The 24,193-nt window shown below is 37.6% G+C and overlaps 1 protein-coding gene across 1 annotated transcript in view; it reads left to right on the top strand.

The window, feature by feature from the left end:
• Positions 1–21,860, top strand: part of LOC128858603 (protein unc-119 homolog) — a 29,812-nt gene extending 7,952 nt beyond the window's left edge. The window contains exons 2-3 of the mRNA XM_054095006.1: positions 17,632–17,804; positions 21,604–21,860. Of these exons, the coding sequence (XP_053950981.1) occupies positions 17,632–17,804; positions 21,604–21,722 (292 nt within the window). The 3' untranslated portion in view covers positions 21,723–21,860. The remainder of the gene's footprint in view (positions 1–17,631; positions 17,805–21,603) is intronic.
• The last annotated feature ends 2,333 nt before the right edge of the window (positions 21,861–24,193 follow it).

Raw genomic sequence — 24,193 nt, 5'->3', positions numbered from 1 at the left:
CGCCTCGATTTTGCAAGGGATCACATGGCTGGGAGTTATGTTACAAATAACGGTGCCGGTGAATGAAAAAAGTAGTACTTAGCGACTATAATTATTCAATCAGGATGGGTTGCATGGACACATGACTTAAGAAAGGAGAAAAGATACTTGAGTCGAAATCACAGTCATAAAGGTGGTGTTTTGGTAATGGAGAGCAGTATCGTACTATGGCGCATTCGAATTGAAATTTGTAGACTACAAAATTACGGAAGTAACATTAAGCAATCATATTTTCCCCAGATTGATGAAACATTTGGACCTATTAATTGGATCTTTCAACAGGATAATGCACCTGTACTCCCTTCAAGTGTAGTCAAAACTTGGATTGGTCTGAAATGTAATTAGACAATCTGGAGAATTTGTACAAATCCATTCATCAACGTATTTACGAAGTAATTTATAAACAAGATGGCAGCACAAACTTTAGCAAACAAGTTTTCCTTTATTTATTATTATTACTTTTATTTGATTAATGCCTCTATTCAAGTGGACCAATTAATCAAGCACAGTATTACAGCTGCTGAAGTTTTACTGCTCCGAAATACCGTTGGATGAAATATTATTTTTCTGCTTGTTTATTTTCGAGCAAAAAGGAAGGAAGCGGTCTAGAATTTTCAAAAAATCGATATTGATATTACGAAAGTATAGGCTTTTAAGAAGATACTGTCAAATTTTTGGAAGGATTATTATTAACAGACTTCTTGCAAAACAATATTTCATCTCAAGTAAATAAAAAAATCTTATTCGATTCTGATTATTGTTCTATTTTGCAAAGTATACCAGAGTCGATTCTTCGGCGGTTAATCTTAGGAAGCTTTTAACACGACGTTCAAAAAATATTGTAAAAAAACCACGACCGTTAGTACAAAGTTCAACAAAGCACTAGAAGATGTTTGAAATAAAAGTCGAAACATTTTTCTTTCAATAGTTTTTTATTCATAATTTTTGTTTTTTTTTTTTTGTTTTGGCCAAAATCTGGCGAAGTTCTCACTCACTCCATATCAGCGAATCAAATTTATTAGATTCGGTCTGGTAAACCGGATATTAACTTCCAGATTAATCTGCTCTTTCTGGACAACATAAAAGTATACTGACATCATTTAAGTCTCCTCTTCTGTACTTTTTTAATACTATGATGATAATCAACATCAGCGGATGAGTTTTTGGTCGCTCTTGAAAAGTGATGAAGTTCATAATTACATTTTTGATCTATTGGCAAATTGCATATTAGAAAAAACCTGGATACAAAAATTGAGCGAAAGGACGCAAAATATATATACAATATATATTATTTTAAAAATAACTAAATAAATAAATATTCTTAAAAGTAAATAAATAAAACAAACCAAGGGCAAATAAAACAAACAAAGTGAAATTCAAGACAGTATCTGTAGCCTTTGTCTTTCCAAAAGTAACGGATTACTACTGAACACACTGAAACATTGATTGACTTACTATACTCGAATACTGATGAAGTAGAATGTGAAAAAGCAGAAGAACAAAGAATATCAGATCATGAAACTATATTGTTCCGGTGCAACATAAAAACACAAAGCCCAATTGCTAGAGTGTCAGAGTTAACTTATGGGAGGGATACAGCCCTGAAAACTTTCAAAATCTACTGAGACAGTGCAGCAAAGTTGCACTGTATAGCTATACCACTTATGCAAGAACAGATTAGCAGTTTTCTGATGTCCATAATGAAACAGTTAACTACTAAAAAGCAAATTTACATGTACATATGTACATTGAAATTAGGAATAAATGGTATGATAGAGAATTAGTCGAAACTAATAAAAAAAGTATACATTTTATCAAAAAGCCATTATGACAGGAGATTGGGTAGAATACCACGAATTAAAGAAAATATACAAGAAAATGGTTAAAGTTAAAAAAATTCAGTATATGGAACACAAGGTTGAAACAAATAGTTATAGTAGTCGTTTAATGTGGAAATATTTAAAAAATGTTGTTAATAACACACATAACAAAGAAAACATTAAAGAGGTGCTTATCAACGAGAAAATATGTAGAAATAATAGCGAGATGGCTAATAAATTAAACGAATTCTTTGTGGATAGTATTATTGACATAAAGAGCAACATAGAAAATGTTGATTCTGAATTGACAAGGCAGGAAAAACTCACAACTACGTTTAAATTTGAAGAAATTAACACAGATAATATCCTTCATATTGTTAGGAAATCAAAGAGGAAATTGGGTGGAAATAACTTGTTATCAGAAGGGGTAATTAAGGATTCAATGGAATATATAGGTCACTTTTACGCCTTACTAGTAAATAGTAGTCTTAGGTCAACAACAGTACCTATGGAATGGAAAACTTCCACCATAGTACTAGTAAAGAAGGTGAAAAATAGTATAAAAGCTGAGGCACTTAGACCTATAAACACCCTTCCTAATTTGGAAAAAAAATTAGAAACGGTGGTTAAAAACCAACTAATATTCTATATTGAGTCCAATAATATTTTCATAAAGGAGCAATCCGGTTTCAGGGCAAAACGTTCATGCGAAACTGCGCTTAACTTGGTACTGTCGCAGTGGAAGGAAGACCTCAAATCCAAAATGAATGTAGTAGCAGTATTTATTGACCTTAAAAGAGCTTTCGAGACGATTGATCGGGAAATAATGTTAAAAAAATTGGAATTTTTGGTGTGGAGAACACTCAACTTAGATGGTTCCGTAGTTTCTTGTCAGACAGGAAGCAACAAACGCTTATAAACTCATCTATGCGAAGAAAGGTAGGAGGCGAAATTGGCTTACCGCAGGGGTCGGTCCTAGCTCCCATACTTTTCAATGTTTATATTAATGATATAAATACAGCATTGAAATATTGCAAGATAAACCTATTCGCTGACGATACTCTCTTAACAGTAATCGAGAGAAATCTGCATAGAGCAGTAACAAAAATGCAAGAAGATCTTGACTCCTTATACAATTGGTTGTGCGTAAATAAACTTAAACTATATGTGACAGAAACAAAGTTTATGATTCTTTCTAGAGCAATAAGTGCAAGCTTCGGGGACCATAGCTTACAAATAAAAAATGAGAGAATTGAAGAAGTAAAAGTAATTAAATATCTTGGAATTTATACAGATAATAAGTTAAAATTTGAAGACCACGTTGAATATACAGTTAATAAGATTGCGAAAAAAATCTAGCTCGTGACAAGATCATGCAAATACATAGGAAAGAGATATAAACGTCTGGTTTATAGATCAATAGTTGAGCCGCATTTTATATACTGTCGAACGATTTTTTCATGGATTCGAAGGATTTCATCGTAGCTTATATTCCAAAGTTCACGTCCGAGTATTGATCCTTGGGCCGCACCTGCTGTTATTTGTTTAGTCACACAGGTCAGACAGGCCCCCGCTGTTCTCTAAGGCTTCGCTAAGCCTATGCTTTGTCAGTTTCTCAAAGAGTTTTCATGCGCTATCCAGCATACATAGCAGTCTATAAGCGGACGCTAATGTTGGGTCTCCCTTTCCCTTACTGATTAGTACTAGTTTTAGTTTTTTCCATATTTCTGGAAAAAATCCTTCTTTTCGTTCGATTGCCAGCACTCAGTATTTCCACAGCTATGCCATCAGGCCCTGGCACTTTATTACATTTCATTGCTTTTACAGCATTAATTAATTCAACACAGTGTGTTTGGAAGAGTGTGTCGACAAATTTGCTTACCACACTTCGGTTTCCATATCAGCAGCAGCAGGGGATTTGACTCCTAGCTTTTTATTACGATTTTGTACCCCAACCCCCATGGGTTATTGTTTAGATCGTTTCTTAGTTCTTCCCATTTGTCTTTTTTGCTTTGGCTTATAGCTTTCCTCAATTCTTTTCTGCTCTTTTTGTATTCTTCGGATTCCGTTATCGCCGGGCCCAATCTTCCGGCTCTAGTGCACTTTCTACGCTTATGGATGCACCTATCTCTAAGTTCTGCGATCTCATGTGTCCACCAGTATACAGCATTTCTTTTTTTGTTCTTATCTATTTTAGGCATAGATGCGTTGCAACCTATTGTAATGCATTGTATTGTTGTATTGACTAGTGTTTTTGCTGTACTATTCGTACAGATCGTTGTTTTGTTTTCGTCAATAGTTGCAAGGAGCGTCGCTGGGTTTAGCTTGTTTGTGTTCCATTTGCGTTTACTTTTATTTCGATTTTCACGCACTCGTTGGTTTTCCATTTCAATGCAAAACGTGATGTATTGATGGTCACTCTCATTGTAATCTTCCAGGACTCTCCAGTCTTTGGTAAAGGTGACTATGCTTTCCGATGCTAGGGTTATGTCGGGGGTTGTGCCTTCGCAACCTGGCTTTCGGTACGTAGTCGTTCCTGTGTTGAGCACCACTAAACCTAGTCTGGCTGCCATGTCCAGCACTTGTCTACCTCTTGAGTTCGTTGTCGCCGAGCCCGTTTCGGTTGCTTTTGAGTTGAAGTCTCCCGCTATTATTAATCATCCCTCTAAACTAAGGGCTTTGTCTTCAATATTTTCCAGTTTCCGGGTGAATTCATCTATATTGGCGTTCGGTGTAAGGTAACAGCTTATCATTGTGAATTGACTGTTTTGAACGTAGACGAAACCATCGCCTGATCCTTTCGTGGTTATTATGAAATTTGTGCCCCTACGGATCCAGATGGCGGCAGTTCCCGTCTTCGATCCAAGCTTTCTCGGGTTGAGCATATTTTTCACCTATCAATACTGCTTGAACTCCTTTTTCTAAGACCATCTACTCCATTAGCAGGTCTGCATTTTTACTCCTGTGCATGCTTGCTTGGAGTATAATCATATCTTATCTTATTTTGGTATGTTCTTTTGTCATCGGGCATTTGCCCGAGCCTGGCATATGCTTTGTCTCGCTGCGATTGGCATCAGTACATCATAGGCAGCATTTGGGCGCTTTAGTGCACTCTTTCATTTTGTGCCCAGCTTCTCCACATCGGATGCATATACCTTTTCCGCTTCTGTCTGGTCCTTTGCAGTTTGATTGAAGGTGTCCGACACTGAAGCACCACTTCAGATATGTGTTAGCTCTCATACTTGCACTAACCCATCTGATTTTGATATTATTTTGCTTGAGCAGCTTTTCTGCGCGAGAGTAACATAAGCCCGTACTTGTTGGCGTTGATTAGGTTTTATGATCCTAACATCGATATTTTCATTAGTGCCAGCTAGCATTTTTCTCACAGCGTCATCAACATCCTTCTTCTACGTGACGGCATCCAAATCTCTGATCTCTACAGTTGAAGTTGGTCTGAGGTTGCAATGGAACCGACCGCTTTTACGGTTTCCTCTAATTGTTTCAAAAAATCAGCGTTAACTGTTTTCCCTTTGTCTAATTCAAGTAAAAGAGCGCCAGTTTTGGTTCTTCTTATGCCTTTCACCGTTGTGGTTTCGTCTGGCATGGTATTTTCTCGGATGTTTTTGAGGATTTCAGCATAACTGTGGCCCTCTACCGGCTTTACCAACACAGCCTTCGATTTTGGTTTTGGTATTCGTTCATTCTTCTTTTGGTTCGCTTTAGCCTTCCTTGCTCCATCGTTCTGCGCTCCATCACTTCTTTTTGGCAGGTATTGGGCCTAGATTTTTGCCGGCTTACCACTAGCATGACCGGTATGCAACGGGGCGCACTGGGAGTCGCTGGATAGATCGTTATGACTTTCCACCTGCGACCTCAAAGGGGCGATGTGAGTTCGCTCTGCCGATGTGTTAGCTCCGTTGTATATCAGTAACCAGCCGCCTTGGATCCTGGTCAGGAAGTGTTCTGTATGCATGTGCGACTATATGCATCTAACATGGTGAACAGTCTCTGGCCAACACACCGCCCAATATGGGAACAGACATGTGCTGGATTTTGTCATTACAAATATCTTGAATAAATTACCCGTGCAAAATATTAACCAAGAAACTTCCATTATTACAAAGCTAATACGCTCTGCAGTATATAAGTATATTCCCCAAAGCAATCAAAAGGTGTACAATAATACATATATCTCGTGGAACCAAAACCTAAAACGACTTTGATCCCAAAAAATTGACTTGTGGAAAATTTTCAAAAGAAACATTTCAAATACTAATGTAATGTCCTATAAAAAATCAAATGCTATTTTCAAAAGAGCGGATCAAATCGCTAAGAGGAAAAGTTTTGAGATTTTTACCTCAAGAACCTCACCCTTGTCCACGCTTAAAATGATTTGGTCAGACGTCAGGCGACTCACTGGTATCCCTCGTGCCCCCATAACATCTATCCAATCAAACAATACGCTGAACACCAACTCCGAAGATATAGCAACCACCTTCGCCAATTTTTGGTTTGAACTTTCTGAGGATAATAATTTTTCTCGCGAATATATCATAGAATAAGGTTACTCGTATTCCGTGCCTTACAACCCAGGAAATTTATCGCAGTCAGAAAAATATGTGGAAAGCAAAATAGTGTTTTGTGAATTGGAATCAGCACTTAAACATGCCAAAGATAAAACTCCTGGCATGGATCGTATATCGTATCCAATTCTCTCTAATTTACCGGTAACACGCAAAAAAAGGTTACTTTCTCTTTATAACACTATCTTCTCCAAAAGTTCATACCAACATCCTTGGCGTATAGCACAATTATCCTATCATCATACCAAGTAAACCTACTAGTTTGCCTTCGTCCTACAGGCCCATTTCTTTGATTTCTTGTCTTGTTGAAAACAATATTGTTAAACGACTGATATGGTTTGTAACAAAAAATAATATTATCAAGCATAACCAAACGGCCTTTAAGAATAAGCATAGTACAATGGACTCGCTTATTCAACTCCAGCACCACGTATCTTACTCTCTTGCCATTAAAACTTATTCCACAATTCTGGCTACTGATTTCGAGAAAGCTTTTGATGGCAGGAGTGTATGCGGTTTTAAGCCAACTTGCTTTATGGAAGATTGGTCCGAAAGCTTTTAAAATAGTAAAAGATTTTATGACTCATCGACAGTTCGAGTCCGCGTAAATAACGTTTTTTCGAATGCATATCCTCTTCAAAATGGTATACCCCAAGGCTCTGTGCTATCAGTAGTTTTATATTATTTCGACAAACTCACGGATATTTGCATAAATATTAAAAGCATCAAACTCACTCGGTATGCGGATGACGCCATTGTTTATACTAGTTTGAAAGATTTACAAGCGATTAACGAAACCTTCCATAAAGTACTTACAGAGTTTAAAAAATGGGGACTAAAATCTGGGGCATCTATCTCCATCCCAAAATGTAAATTATTATTTGTTTACATAAAGAAAAATGTATATGTCGGAACCTTGTCTTGACTCATTATTCTTCTCTTTGCAAATTTCACAACTCTAGGCAAGTAAGTTCTGCTCTATTGCAAGGCGCAATCTCAACTGCCCGACCGCCTGACGGACTTACGAAACTGAGCCTGTATAATTTCATCATCTCAGTATTCTATTGCTCTCTCTGTTTCGCTTAGATATTCCGCGCCTTACGACCAGACCTTACTCGACAACAGAGTCCGTCTCTTTTCCTCTGTCGTCGTGCACCAAGTTATACCTGCAGAAATATGGCGCCACCGAAAAATATACACAGACGTACAATGGTCATACTTAGCTCTTATTTAGCTGGAATTGGTACAATGGGCAAATAAGCCTATTCTGCGACACGGCCTTCCTGACAAATCACACGTCCCTGTGTGTTTCCCGAAACGTTAGAACACAGTGACACTTTTCCGCCTTAACAGATGTTTGTATTTCACATTCATTTTCTCTTAGCTTACAAGAATTAACAAGATAGTTTCACAAAATTCGATTATTCTTTGTTTCCATCACAACATTTTTTTTTTTTTTTTTTTTTTTTAACAAAATAAAGTTTTTTTTTTTTTTTTTTTTTTTTACGTAATTCCATTTCCATATTAGTATGCTGACCCCCCGCTATAACAAGTCCCTTCTGTTATAGTGCGGTCTGTGGAAAATCTGACCCCCGCCATAACAAGTCCATTCTGTTATAGTGCGGTCTGTGGAAAATCTGACCCCCGCCATAACAAGTCCATTCTGTTATAGTGCGGTCTGTGGAAAATCTGACCCGTATCTGGTGTCGCTTTATTTGTCTTATTTAATTTTTAAACATTAGACACATCTTCCTTTGTGCTGTCTTCATTTTCACATAACTCTTCAATCATTTGGTTATTTGGCAATGCTCTTAAAAATTCGTGCGAGTATTTATAAGTTCGCTTACTACTTAAAGATTTCAGTGTGTATCGGTCTCCATCTAATACTTCAACTATTTCAAATGGACCTTTAAATTTTGGATCTAGTTTAGTTTGGTGACGCTCTTCGTTCTTAAGTAATACATGATCACCTACGTTATGTTTAATGATTGTTGCTTTATTTTTATCGAACCTGTATTTATCATATCGTGCGTTTTCTTCCATATTTCGTTTAGCCTGCCTTCTGAGATTATCCCTATCTATGTCATTGTCATCTTCTTCGATTATTGGCAGCAAACCAAAAGGTCTAACATCCTTGCCAATTAATAATTCTAAGGGACTATACTTTGTTACTCGATTTGCCGTGCAATTCATAGCCAACTGAACATCAGCCAACGCATCCTGCCACGATCTTTGACTGGTTTCTACGGCCGTCAACATAGTTTTGAGTGTACTCATTACGCGTTCAACTTGGCCATTGGCTCTACTGGCCCCTGTCGCAATTAAATGCAAATTAATCTTTTGAGAAGAACAGAATTCGCGAAAACCTGAACTCGCAAAACAGCGACCTTGATCCGTGATTATCCTTGTGGGTAAACCGAATATTGACACAACTGATTTTACTGCCTTGATACAACTTTCAGTATCTATATTCAAGGTGTGGTAAAAATACACAAACTTCGTAAAAGCATCTATTAGTACTATGACGTACTCTTTCAAATCGTTTTTCCCACTCAGTTTACCAGTTATATCAATATGTATGGTGTGCCACGGGATTTCTATCTTGGGAATTGGATGCAGCTCCGCTTGCACCTTTCCTACAAGTGGCTTTGATACTTTACAGGTGATGCAATTGTCTACAAATCGTCGCACGTATTTTGGCATATTTTCGAACCAATAGTAACTATAGACCTTGTCTAACGTTTTCTCCCACCCGAGGTGCATAATAGATTCGTGTACGTGATTTATGACTGCCCATCTAAAACTCCTTGGAATTACCGGTAAGCATTTTGTTTTCCCATTTCGCTGTATTTTTCTGTGCAATATTCCTTTTCGCAATTCATAGGTCTTGGCTAAATTTTCGGACATTCCATTATTTTTAAGTTTCGTTAATATGTCTAGTATTTCAGTGTCGCGCTGTTGTTCTGATACCAACCAATTATCGGTTACCTCCGTCAAATTAATTCGCATTTCTGATACTTTGATTACGTTTCTAATTTTTTCTGGCACTGGATTTCGTGATAGAAAGTCGACGTGCGCCATTCGCTCGCCTTTCCTATACTCTAAATCAAAGTCAAATGATTGTAGAAACGCCCACCATCTATGTACTCTCGGAGTTAAATCCAATTTTGTACGACTTGATTTCAAAGAATTACAGTCCGTATAAACAACAAATTTACGTCCCTGCAAATAATGACGGAAATGTTTGATACCGTTAACTACGGCTAATGTCTCTAATTCATACGAATGGTATCTAGATTCAGCGGGCGATGTACATTTGCTGAAATATTCAACTACATGTGGCTTATTGTCGATTCTATGCAGCAATATTGCTCCATAGCCAATTGAACTCGCGTCTGTATGCAACTCTATTGGGAACTTAGGATCGAATATGATTAATACTGGAGCTTTTGTTAGTATCGATATTACTTTTGATCGTATTTGCTCATGCTCTGATTTCCAAACGAAATTTGAATTTTTCTTTGACGTAAGGTGGTACAGGGGTTTTAATATCTCGGAAAATTTGGGAACGAATTGCCGGAAGTAGGAAGACAAACCGATAAATTGCCTTAACTGTGTCACAGATTGCGGCGGTGGTAACCCTATTAATGCCTGAATTTTACGAGCGTTTGGCCTAATTTCTCCGTCACTAATTTCAAACCCAAGGTACTCGATACTAGTTTTGAGAAAAGAACATTTGCTTATATTAAAGGAAAATCCAGCTTTACTTAAAGTTTCTAGCACGATCTGCAACCGGTCTAATGCTTCTTCTTTGGTTTCTGCTATAATCAAAACATCATCGATGTATACGATGGCAAAAGTCCCAATGCTTTTATTATAGCCCGCTGGAAGACAGACGGTGCATTTTTAAGACCAAAAGGCATAGTCAAAAACTCATATTGCCCTTCAGGCGTTACAAATGCAGTTCGCTCAATCGAATCCACATGTACTGGGATTTGGTAAAACCCGCTTGCCATATCTACACATGAGAAATATCTTACACCGCGGAGTCTAGCAATTTGATCCGATATGAGAGGCAACGGATATTTGTCTGCCACTGTGTTATCGTTCAACATACGATAATCAACACAAAGACGATCGGTGCCATTTTTCTTTTTAACCAACATCATCGGACTAGCAAAAGGTGAACAACTTGGCCGTATTATATTTGATTGCAGTAATTCGTCAATTTTTTGTCGCACCCGGTTTTTCTCATCCTCACCTAGTCTGTATGGGCGTCGTTGTACCGTCTTTTGTGGGTCGATCAGTCTTATTTCCAACTGTCCAGTGGAGACACGTGTCTTTGGAATTCCGTCAATAAACGAATCAGAATAGAAATTTAAAATGTGAGTCAGTGCCACTTTATCAGATTCATTAATTTGGGTATTGGACCTTATAATATTTTCGTATTCTGTTGAATTTACAAAATTCACCTCTTTTGTTTTATAGATTTGAAACTTAGCAGCGTCCATTGAAACACCGAAGCCCTGGCCGAGAATTTCACGGCCAATCAGCACATCAGAACTTAAAAACTTATCCATAACAACATGTAACAAAATCTCAAAACAATATTGTTCAATATTTATATTAGATAAAACTTGCTGTGTACTACATATGGAGTCCTTACCAATACCGTTAAGTTTTACAATATTAGTGATTCGTTTTCCTTTAAATTTATTAGCGATGCTCTCCTTGACCAAGGAACATTCAGCCCCTGAGTCAAAACAGAATGGAACGTACTCACCGGACAGATTTATCATTCCTGATGGCGGGGCTACTGTACAAATTTCAACGCGCTTCTCGTAGACTTTGCCGTTTCCACCTGATCGACCTTTTGGACAAACTGATGCAAAATGTCCAATTTCGTCACACTTAAAGCATTTCACACTAGGCCGCTCCTTTGCTCCAGACGTACTGCTTCCGTTGCGATTCTTTCCAGTGTTCCTACCCTGCTCCAGTCTAGCTCGACAATTGGCGTATTTGTGACCGGCTTTTCCACAAAAGTTGCACTTCATCTGATTCTGTAACTTGGGCTTCTTCTGTTCAAAAGTAGTATTCGCATCGCCATCATAACTACGCTTCTTAAAAGCGTGTGCTTGTAGTTGTTGTTGGAGCTCATTACGGGTTTTAACATTGTTGGTAAAAATCCAACGTGACAATTTACTATCAAGTTGAGCCATGTGTGCCAATGTTACGGAAACTGCTATTTCTTCAAAGTTTTGAGTTTTCCATCTTGACATTAGCAGCGTTACGATGCGAGTCCCATACTCAGCGAGTCCTTCGCCAGCTTTTGGTCGGCCATTAAATACGTTCAGTAGAACAGCTGCACCAGTCTCAATTCCAACAAACCGTCCATTAAACAGCTCCTTAAACTGCGTCCAAGTGATGCCTGCAAAGCATACTTGGGATAGCCACTGTGACGCGCTACCTTCGAGTGCCTTGCTCAAGGCCATCACTAAATCGCTGCCCTCGACCACATTGTCCGCCATGATTAGATCGACTGTGGTGCACCATGCTGACGCGTCCGCTTCAGCGCCGTCGGGATTAAATTTTGGTAGCGTTACGCGTTTTAACTTGTCATTGGTTGTTGGATTTCTTGGTGTCTGCAGATTTTTAATTATGTCCATGAGATTGCGGTTCTGCTCTATTAGCGCTGTTATATTTGATTCAGTAGGCAAAGCAGATCCCACTTCTGATGTCGGAACCTTGTCTTGACTCATTATTCTTCTCTTTGCAAATTTCACAACTCTAGGCAAGTAAGTTCTGCTCTATTGCAAGGCGCAATCTCAACTGCCCGACCGCCTGACGGACTTACGAAACTGAGCCTGTATAATTTCATCATCTCAGTATTCTATTGCTCTCTCTGTTTCGCTTAGATATTCCGCGCCTTACGACCAGACCTTACTCGACAACAGAGTCCGTCTCTTTTCCTCTGTCGTCGTGCACCAAGTTATACCTGCAGAAATATGGCGCCACCGAAAAATATACACAGACGTACAATGGTCATACTTAGCTCTTATTTAGCTGGAATTGGTACAATGGGCAAATAAGCCTATTCTGCGACATATATATCCTCATCTAGTTTTTGATAATACCATAATTGAATCTGTCAGTAACTTAAAGACTTTTTTGACACTTTTTAAATAGAGTACGGGGTTTGATTGAAAAGTATTGAGCCTTATTTTTTTAAGCAGTTTTATTAAACGTTTTGGCTTATACAACTAATATTCTTCAAAATAGAACCCTTGAGCGTCAATACACCGCTGGTAGCGGTCCTTCCACTGCAGGAAACATTTTTTAAACTCATCCGCCGGAATCGCGTTCAATTCGGCTGTCACAGTTTTTTCATAATGGAGTCGAAACGCCTCCCCTTCAGCTTTCTTTTCAGGTGCGGGAACAAGAATAAGTCCGGAGGGGACAGGTCTGGGATGTAGGGAGGGTGGGAAGCACCGGAACCCCCATCTTGGCCAATGCAGAGGAGCAGAGGAAGGCGGTGTGCGCCGGCGCATTGTCGTGATGAAGGGTCCAATTGTTGACGAGGTCGGGCCGAACCCGGGCGACACGGTTTTTCAGCCGAAGGAGCACTTCTTTGTAAAATGCCGCGTTTACAGTGCTTCCTGGAGGTTCAAAAATTCACGAACCCGCTTCACATCTTCGTCTGTTTACGTCGTCGAAGGCCTTCCAGATCGCTGTTCGTCTTCGACGTCCTCCTTGCCTTCATTGAACGACTTGTGCCACCGTTTTACTTGGGCACTGGACAGAGATTGGTCTCCGTAAGCCTCCTTGAGTAGCCCAATAGTTTCGGTACTCGTTTTGTTTAGCTTTACGCAAAATTTGGTCGAGTAACGTTGCTCCAACGATCGCTGCATTTTCGCCACTGCAAAATCCTAACACACTTTTAAAACAGTTTTCACGCGCGGAGCGATGTTGACTGCACCGCTGTTGCCAGCGAACTGGGACGGGTTTCTAGTGGAAGGGGAAGGTCCAACGATCATTTTCCCTCACCAGCCGATTCGGTTGATCGCTTGGCAGACGCTCCGCGCGGGAAGACTCATTACTTTTCAATCAAACCATGTAAGCTTAGTTTAAAGTACCAATGTACTAGCCTCAGAAAGAGACTCTGCAAGAGACTAAACATTATTAAATATTTATGTAGTAAAAGATCTTTTATGCACCCCAATACTCTCACAAGCATCACAAAAGCTATTATACTCTCCAGTATCAACTATGAGCTTCCTATTTTTGGTTGGTGTGCAAACACAAATATCAAGCAACTTTAACCTATATATCATGCTGTGATTCGACGTAGCATAAACGCATTCCCAACATCACCTGTGAAATGCATTTCGGGCGAAACTGGTTTACCTTCATTAAGGGAAAAAATACGACACAACGATCCAACTGATACCCAAACTACTATATACTCCGAACTCTAGTGTCCATAAAATCGTAATTAGTGCTTCTAAACACAGAAGAAACTAAAAAGTTATGTGTACACTTTGATATAAATATACCGCCTAAATGCCATAAAATCAATATATTATACAACCCGAGTGGCTGATAAGAGAATTCAAATTTATGCATCTCTGCACGCTTTAAATAAATCCAACACCAGTAATGAAAGTTTTTTCCATTTTTTTTTTTGGAAATCGTCAATAACTACAAACAAGAAAATTTTGTAACTATTTTTACTGACGGCTCTAAAGCAACAAACACTGCCTTTGCAGTTACCTCATCGAAGGGCAGTACCATCAGAGGTGGTACGCTCCCTCCACTCACATCTCTATTTACTGCCGAGGCTTTTGCTATTCACAAAGCTCTAGAATATGTAATTCATCAAAAGGGCAAATTCGTTATATGTTCCGATAATTCTTCCTGCTTAAACGCAGTTCAAAACATACGCAACAGGTCAACAATAATAGTCAAGATCCGTGACCTTTGTATTAAATATAGGAATAAAATTGCGTTGCTCTGGGTTCCTGGTAATGAACAAGCTGATACTGCAGCGAAATACTTTGGATTACCACCTACTTATCAATATGAGACAAACGATTATAATGACCTGAAGAAAATATGTCGTAATAAGAGACTTACAGAATGGAAAAACTTAACCCGACTCGCGATAAACTTCTCTACCCCAGCAATATCCCTCGTCTACAAGCAACCATTTTCCACGTCTAAGGGCATATACAAATAGCTCACCAATATCTTCTCACCGGAAGTCCAAAACAAACATGCCCTTTTTGCAGCAATATTATGTCCGTCGATCATATATGTACATACTCAACACTTGTTTGATTTTAGTAAGTATTAGGCAAAAACATTTAATTACTAATCAGTATCAAAAATTGCTAAGAACACCATTCTATGTAAATATTTTGAAAATTTTTAATTTTTTAGTAGAATGTAACTTGCGTAATTTAATATAATTTTAATACTAAGAACTTACTTATATATGTATTCGGAGTCGATGGCCATTGTAGCTTGCACTCTTATATGCAATTAGGTTTAATATTTATATATTTTTCCTAATAAATAATAATAATAATAATTTTTGTTCGAGATTGGGACTCTATTACTTACTCAATGAGTCCAACAATTAAGTTGAAAATACTGAGATAAGCTGTATTTTATTTCTGTATGGTTTTGGTTAGTCGGCCGTGATTACCATTTAGAAGTGCGTACATTCGAATTTCCGTGCATGAAACACTAATATGATAGACAAAGTTTTTTTAATCGTGGTCGCCCCTCAAACCTCGCAAACCTTCGAGTATATTTCTGCCATTAAAAACGCCTAATAAAAAATATCTGCTGTTCGGAGTCGGCTTAAAACTGGAGGCCCCTCCATTTGTGGAACAACATCAAGACGCACGTCACAAATAGGAGTAGGAGCTCGGCCAAATGACCGCCGCGACCTCGGTGGCACACTTCCATCCGATGGTCCAAATTTTCGATGATGCTGAGGCATAATTGAGGTTCTATGCCGTTAATGTGCCGAATTATCTCATCCTTTAGCTCTTGAATTGTTGCTGGCTTATCGACGTACACCTTTTCTTTCAAATAACCCCAAAGAAAGAAGTCCAACGGTGTCAAATGACATGATCTTGGCGGCCAATTGACATCGCCGCGACATGAGATTAGTCGGCCATCAAATTTTTCGCGCAAAAGAGTCGTTGTTTCGTAGCTGTGTGACAAGTGGCACCGTCCTGTTGAAACCACATATCGTCCACATCTATATCTTGCAATTCAGGCCATAAAAAGTTCGTTATCTCTCACGATAGCGAACACTATTCATAGTAACTGCCTGAACGGCCTCATTTTGGAAAAAATACGGCCCAATGATGCCGCCGGCCTATATACCGCACCAAACAGTCACTCTTTGTGGGTGCATTGGTTTTTCGGCAATCACTCTTGGATTATCATTCGCCCAAATGCGGCAATTCTGCTTATTGACGAATCCACTGAGGTAAAATATGCGTCATCACTGAAGATGATTTTCTTCGAAAATTGGTCATTCACTGTTGCCATTTCCTGCCACCATTCTGACCATTGACGACGTTTGAAATGGTTAAGAGGCTTTAGTTCTTGAGTCAATTGCACCTTGTAGGCGTGTAAATGCAAGTCTTTATGCATAATGTTCATCAACGACGAGCGTCGTTGGGCACGACGACGAGTTGAGGTGGACGGCTCTTCAACCACACTATCGCGAACAGCAGCAATATTTTCTGCAGTACGAACTGTACGAGCATGCGCTGCGGTTTTCACATCTCCTACAGACCCGGTTTGCTCAATCTTTTGCACAATTTTTCCGATTGTACGCACATTTGGACGATTAAATTGACCGAAAAAATCACGAAATGCGCGATATGCATTTTTATTTGAACGCCCGTTTTCATAATAAGCCTGAATAACTTTAACGCGTTGCTGGATTGTGTATCTTTCCATGGTTTAAATTGATAGCCTGAAATTGAAAAATGTCAAATGAAATTTAGAAAAAAACTTGACGTTTAGGTGTGGTTCACATTCAACATCGGCCCTTGAAATTTAACCACCCTTTATAAAAAATGAGTATTTGGCCAAAATGAGTGTTTACCTTATGTAATTAATTATTGTAAATATTTTCATTTCACATTTAAAAACAGTAGTGTTTAAATTTTAATGCATCATCGATGTCTCTACGACCACGTTTGAATACAGCAAACCATCGTTTTATTGTTGTTATTGATAGAGCGGAGTCCTCATAACACTTTTGAAGCATTGCTTCGCTTGAACGGTATAATATCATGAAATTTTAACAGCTGTCTTTTTAAGGTTAGTATTAACTGAAAAAGAGGTGAAGCAATAAAACTAGTGCCATCTATGTGTTAGGCCCGGGACTTTTCAATCCATGTATTATGTATGTCCAATTAAATATTATATTTAAATACATAAAAGATGGAACAAAATTAATCACCCTATCGGAAAATGTATAATTTTTAGAACTTCCGTATAAAGAACTGTAGTATAAAGATAAAGATAAGGATAAAGGAAAATATAAGGATAAAAATATAGATATATATATAAAAATCAAAAAATATTAAGAGCAGGATAGAAATATAATGGTGGAGAGAAGAATAGAGATAAAGATAAAACTGGTTGAGTTTCAACTATAGGGCGAACCTTATTGTAATTATATAACATACTGTTGCGACCGAGAAACTTTCCGAACCGACTTGCAACAATAGCGAACGAATGAGATGCCAAAACAGAAACACGCTTTGATGGCGACAGCAGATGGCGGGACAGAACTCGCCAAAATATACGAGCTACCAGAACTAGAAATTACGATGGTTATTAAGCACATGTATATAAACAGAGGAGCATGCGCATAGGGTATTCAGTCGTAAGGTAAACGTGTACATGTAAAGTAAAGCAGTTAAGTATTGGAAATAAAATGAAGCAAGTGATGTTGCCATTCATTTGGGGCTTTTATTTGACAATCCAGTGATCGAACTCAGAGAAATTATTGTGATAGATTTATTTGGATTTTAACGTAACGAAATTCGTAATAATACTGATATTATTGATATTTAATTGTATGATAGTTGCCTTAATAATTTTAAACGATAAACATGTTGGACTAATTTAAATTTTTCTTTCATTTGTAGGGTGGAATTCACGGTTGGCAGCAAACCCGTCAATAATTTTCGGATGATTGAACGGCACTTCTTTCGAGATCGGTTGCTGAAAACATTTGATTTTGAATTTGGATATTGCATTCCTTATTCTAAAAACTCTTGTGAACACATATATGAGTTTCCTAACCTTCCTTCTGAACTAGGTAATACATTAAAGATGCTCATCTGCTAAAGCGAAATGATATTGAAGTATTGAGCAGAGCAAATTTCAAGGGTCTAGTCAATTTTATGGAAGTTAATATAAGCCGAATGAACTTTTTATTACGTTTCCATTCAATATATTAGCAATACAAAATCTATTCTACAGTATTACAGCAGATGTAAACTCTTCATATATAGGATATTACCCAGTTATACATACAGTCTGCCTAATAGAAGCGTGACCGGCGAAATTTCGAACCGCCGGAGACTAGACCGGAGAGTTCCGTTATAAAAAAATATTAGGTGTATCCTTTCCGCAATATCCATTGTGCAAAATTTAGAAAGTGGACGTTGTTTTTACAAAAAGAGTTCCGCATATGAAAAACGATTTGAAGCAGTGTTCCTATGTACACACCCTAAACGTCCGAAGAGTCACGTGCATCTACACCAAAATATTTGAAGAAGTTGAAGGCGTTCATAAATAAATAGGTGCAATGGTATACCGAAACTAAACGCGTTGATAACTTCCCCGGACAGAGCCCAAAAAAATACGTTTCAACATATCGCTGCGTGAGGCCGGACCAGTTTTAACGAAAAGTGGGGTTACTGTATCCAAATCCACGATTCGATGTCGTTTACGTGCAGAATACCTCAAATTCTGAAACACATTGAAAACCCGGCTGCTCTCATTATCACACATTGGAAAAAGACTAGCATGTGTTAAGGAAAATTCAGAGCGCAGTGCACAGTTGAATCATGGTTATGGGGGAATAGTTGCATATACGTGAGTCCAGTTAAAGTTCATGCTTGGGGCTGCGTCTCCGGAAAAGGATTTAGCCATTTATTTGTGGTTACCGCCAATTTGAATGTAGTTTTGATGAATAAAATTTACAAGAAAGCATTATTACAGTCAGCTGCGAAGATGCTTGGATGAACTAGTCAACCTTGCATTTTACGAGAAGACAACAATCCCAAGCATCGAAGCCGAAGGTGTGTAGGGTGGAAACAGCAAAAATGTTTTATTGGCCTTCACAGTCACCTTATGCCAACCCTATTGAAAATGTTTGGGCAATAGTTAAGCAAAAACTCAAAGGAAAACAAATATGGGCGGTTAAACAGTTATCAAGTCAAACTGACTGATTTGGAGCCAATTACCTCCACAACTCTAGCTAATGCACCACAACTTCTAGTCATACTTTGTGTTAATTTCTGTGCAAGTTGTGGATAATAAATATTTTGTGTATGATACATAAATACATAAATATTCTAAGCCCATCGATTTAGTCAAACAGTTTCTAATTTATGGGGGACACACTTCTATTAGGTAAACTGTATGGCTACTTTACTTTTCGCGTTTTTGACCGATGGCGTCATCACTTCAAATAAAGAGACAATAGGAAGAGAAGTTAATTGTGTATGTTCATATTCAGTGAAAGGCTTAGTAATATTGTGGTTTTTATTATTCAACATTCTAACAAAAATTAAGTACGGCGTGTTAAATTATGAAAACTTCAATTACAACAATACATTCAGATGCAGTTTTTTACGTGTTTTTGCGATGACGAGAAAGTGTATGAGTGTGTGTGTATACTCGTATATATTTATATATCATAATATCTTGTGCTTGGCCGATTCCAATGCTTTCGCTTACTCTTCCTCTTCACAAACAAGTAATTTATCTTCCTTTTGTTTGTATACTCGCAGCACTGAGGCTACAGCGAATTACGAAGGCGCAATCTTGTATTCTATCATTCTTGATTGCGCACCGCTATCTATAGCATTCAATTTTGATTTTGATCAAATTTGACACATTAGCTAAATGTTACTAAATTCTTTACAATAAAAGGATGGTGAACCTATTCGGATTAGGGTACACTGCAGCACTGATATGATAATCCCTAGAGTAGATGTTATCAATATTATAGCATAGCCAACTAATTAGGACGGCTTCCGAAATTTACTGAGTAAAACCCGGCTTGTTCTTGGGCTTGTTCGAGATATATAATAAAAGAGGCAGTCTGGCTGCCACCGTAGCCGAATGGGTTAGGACCTGGTAGCCTATTCAGTTGAGCCCGGATTGAAAACTCGGGGTAAAACACCAAATGAGAGAAAAGAATTTCGAATACCGATCACCCATCGGCAAGCAATGGCAAACATCCGACTTACGTATTTCCGCCACGAAAAAGCTCCTCATAAAAAATTATCGCCGTTCGAAGGCGGTGGAGGAACTCGTCCAAACAAGCAACAAAGGATGAAAGAACCAATTGATGTACAATGTGGCGCAAAATTAATCTCCGTAACGGAAGATTTATAGTTTTTGCATCATACAGGGTGGGCCATATAGCGTTTGCTTTTTGAACCACCTATTTTTTTGAGAATGGTAACACAAATGACATGTCAAATGTATTCATAATTTACTTAAAGGTTTGGCATTTACGAAATGGGACGCTATACGCTTGAACAAAATTAGGAAATATTGAAAACCGATTTCCAAAGTGGTGAGTCTTCTTTTTCTTTTCTGATTTTCACATTGGTGGCTACGTCAATAAGTAAAATTGTTGGACTTTCGGCTCAGAAAATCCACACGTTACTGTAGAGAAGCAAATGCATCCACAACGAGTCACTGTTTGGTGCGTGCCATTTTTTTTCGAAAATGAGCGATGACCGCGGTTACAGTAAATGGCGAGCGTTACCGTGACATGACCAACGAGTTGTTTCCAAAAATTTAAGAGGATGACATGGACGACATTTGGTTTCAACAGGATGATGCAACTTGTCACACTGCCAAAGTTACACTCGAACTTTTGGCTACCGTTTTTGAAAACCGAATAATCAGCCGAAATTCCGATATCAATTGCCCGCCTCGGAGTTGTGATTTAAGCCCGTTGGACTATTTTTTGTGGGGAGCCGTTAAGGACAAAAGCCGATTCAAAAGGCAAATTTTTCATGGCCCACCCTATATTTGGCACTTGTGAACTAAACAGCTGCAGTATACAAACAGACAAGTAATGAAGCACGTAAAGGGCAAAATAAAGATCTTCATCACTCAAAATCATTTTTGTTTTTATTTCGTAAAAAAATTATTAAAAAACGAATTGGTAAACAACGAAAATGATCAATTTAATATATAAGTACTTATAAACGTTTCAATCCTGCTGCAAATGTTAAGATAATACTTTTCCGATGTTCGGCAATTATTTTGCATAAACAGATAGAAGGTGAATATGTAAACAAAAATAATAGTTTAAAAAAAATTCCTTAATAATTTCGATAATGACGCTTATTTTTCTGCTGAAAATGGCAAAAAATTGTATGACGTCCATCAAAAACTTTACCCATAACATTGGATGAGTTTTTGACAATTAGAACGTTATAGTTTTGCCAAAATTTCGCATCAAACGTGACACTTTAATAAATGTGTAATCAGCGATTGTGATTGCACCTCTAACAAACCCGTTCTATATTATTATAAGTTTAACAGATGATCACTTTAATTTTAAATTAATATATTAAATGTATCTCTCTGTACATTAATCATTTAATATTAACCAAAATATACCAAAAGCTCTAAAATCACTACAAACCTAGTTTTAAGCCATCCAGCGTTAAAGATGTTGGCTGTCACATGCCATAAGTTGAAAAGTAAATATGAAAGTCATAACCATATAACTATAAATAAATAACTTCAGTAGAACAAACAAATCCTTTACGAAATTTTATAAGTTTCAAACACTTTATATGCGGCTGATATCAGCTTTATGATATAAAAAGAATAGTTTAATATCATTATTTCTTATGTAGTTTCAGATATGATTGCAAGCCCATTTGAAACTCGTTCGGATAGTTTCTATTTTGTTGAGAACCGTCTTATTATGCACAACAAAGCAGACTACGCTTACGATGGAGGTATGTTTATTTAAATGGATGCATTCAAGAATTTTGGAATCAATTCTCACCAAAAGCCATACAAGCCTTATTATTAATATCGTTCTGTAATTAACTGTTAATTTATGTGTAAGGTACAAACACTAATAAAAAAAACTTTAGATTGTGGAGTACTTCCAATGTATGCTATCTCTCCTTCATATATATTGTACTTAAATGTTTAGGCTCCTCATTCCCTGGACGCAAGTCATACGGGCTCGGGCAAGCATACCTTAACTGCAGAAATTTTACGGAACTTGCGCTCGTAGCAACAAGTGAGAAATAAACTGTTGTCGGTTGTTGCATTTATTTTTTAATTTTTGTTATCTTGATCACAGTGTTGGTATTGATCAATATTTACCAAATTTTAACTTATAATGGGAAATGGTAAATTTCATGTACAATGGTAAATTCCAAATACAAAATGTTTATTTTAATTTTCAAATACAAAGTCTATAATTAGTAATGATTTTACAACCTCAAGGGTAATTGATTCTAATTATTTTTAATTATATTAAGAGGCATTAGAAAATCTTCCAAATTTATTTTGAATAAGTGTAAACGTCTAAAGAAAGCAGATAACGGAGAAAGTTGTATGGAAAAAATCAACTTTTGAAATGATTTATTATATACGTACTTGTCTAAACATATAGCCCAAAAAAATATCTCTCCGAAGCAAGATCAGAATATCATTGTTTGTGACAAAGGTGAACTTATCGTTGCGTGAAGCTTAAGGAAAGTTTTAAGGAAAAGAGGAGTTAATGAATCCAAAGACAGGATACGAGGACTTTTACGTAAAGAAGACCGCATGATCATTCCGGAGCACATTGAAAAAACCGCTGCTCTCATTACCATACATTGAAAAGACTTGTATGAGCTAAGGCAAATACAGAACTGAATTGGGCAAACGTAATATGTGTTCTCGGCTGAATCTTCCTTTTGGGCGAATAGTTGCATACGTTGGGTTCATATGAGGAAGCTTCTCCGAGAAAAGATTCGGCCGTTTATTTATATCAGGTCAGTCCATAAGTTCGTGCGTATTTCCCCATAGTTTGAGTTTTGTACTATTTTTGCATACAAAAAATTATTCGCGGAATATAACGGAACTATTTATATTTTCTTTATTATCTTTGATATTTTTTATATTTTCTTTGATATATTGTGCATTCAACAAATGATTTTAATCGCGCATAGAAGAACGTGTTGTTAAAAAGTAAAAAGGAATCTTCGAACGTATAGGAGGCATATTTTGTATATTTTTTATAAAAGTGGTAAAAATGCAACAACTGCTGCTGCAGAAATAAACACTGTTATGGCGAGGATACCCCGCGCGCTGGTCGTCCTGAAGTCTTTAACTCCGACGCCTTACTCGAACTCGTGGAAGCTGAGCCAAATTTGACAGTCGATATGATAGCTCAGAGGTTAAATTCATCGCATGGAACAGTTGACAGGCACCTGGTTCAGTTGGGAAAGGTTTTAAAGCTGGGAAAATGGGTTCCGCATAGACTTTCCGTCGCCAACCCTCAGCAGAGAATGAACTTCTGGAACCAAACCAGACGATAACTGCTGATTACACAGGCCAACAAAATCTCGCTTTTTTACAGCTTTTAAAACGGCTATGGGTGTTTCTTGAAGGTTTTTTTATGCTGACAACGAATATGACCTTGAAAATGCTCCAGCACGTCAGGATTATTGGCAATTTGAGGTTAAAAAGTCAAAAAATGCAGATTTTGGCCATTTGGCAAGGTAAAGTTTGTTTTTAATTTTCCACAACGGCATCGCACAGTACTAGTCTTCAGTTTTAAAATCCATTTTTAAAAACATTTTTGCGATTAATATAAAAAAAGTTATACTATTTTGAATTCGCCCTTTACAGGGGCGTTAGAGAGTTAGAAAGGTTGAATTTGCATATCTAAAAGTCTCCAATTCAAAATAGAATAACTTTTTTTATATTAATCGTAAAAATATTTAAAAAAATGGATTTTAAAGCTTAAGACTAGTACTGTGCGATGCCGTTGTGGAAAATTAAAAAAAAACTTTACCTTGCCCAAAAAAAAATTAAAAAACTGGCCAAAATCTGCATTTTTTGACTTTTTAACCTTAAATTGCCAAAAATCCTGACGTGCTGGAGCATTTTCAAGGTCATATTCGTTTTCAGCATAAAAAAACCTTAAAACCTTAGTTAAAATTATCGAAAAAGTTTTTTGGTTGTTGGCCTGTGTTATTATTCCCATCAGCTATCAAACCTGAATGAGGCACTTAACAAAAAACGACCATCTTTAGTGAATAGACGCAGAGTTTTGTTTCACCACGACAGCGCAAGACCTCATACCGCAAGGCAAACATTAGGCAAGCTGAACGAGCTCGGATGGGAGCTAATTCCGCATCCACCATACTTTACGGATATTGCACCTTGTGATTATCCCCCATTCCGTGGACTTCAATCCCATATGAATAACAAGAACTA

This window comes from Anastrepha ludens, chromosome 3 (genome assembly GCF_028408465.1).
Source record: "Anastrepha ludens isolate Willacy chromosome 3, idAnaLude1.1, whole genome shotgun sequence".
In the NCBI taxonomy this organism is placed as follows: Eukaryota; Metazoa; Arthropoda; class Insecta; order Diptera; family Tephritidae; genus Anastrepha; species Anastrepha ludens.
The sequence above is the reverse complement of the archived record's forward strand: the minus strand, read 5'-3'. Positions and strand labels throughout refer to the sequence as shown.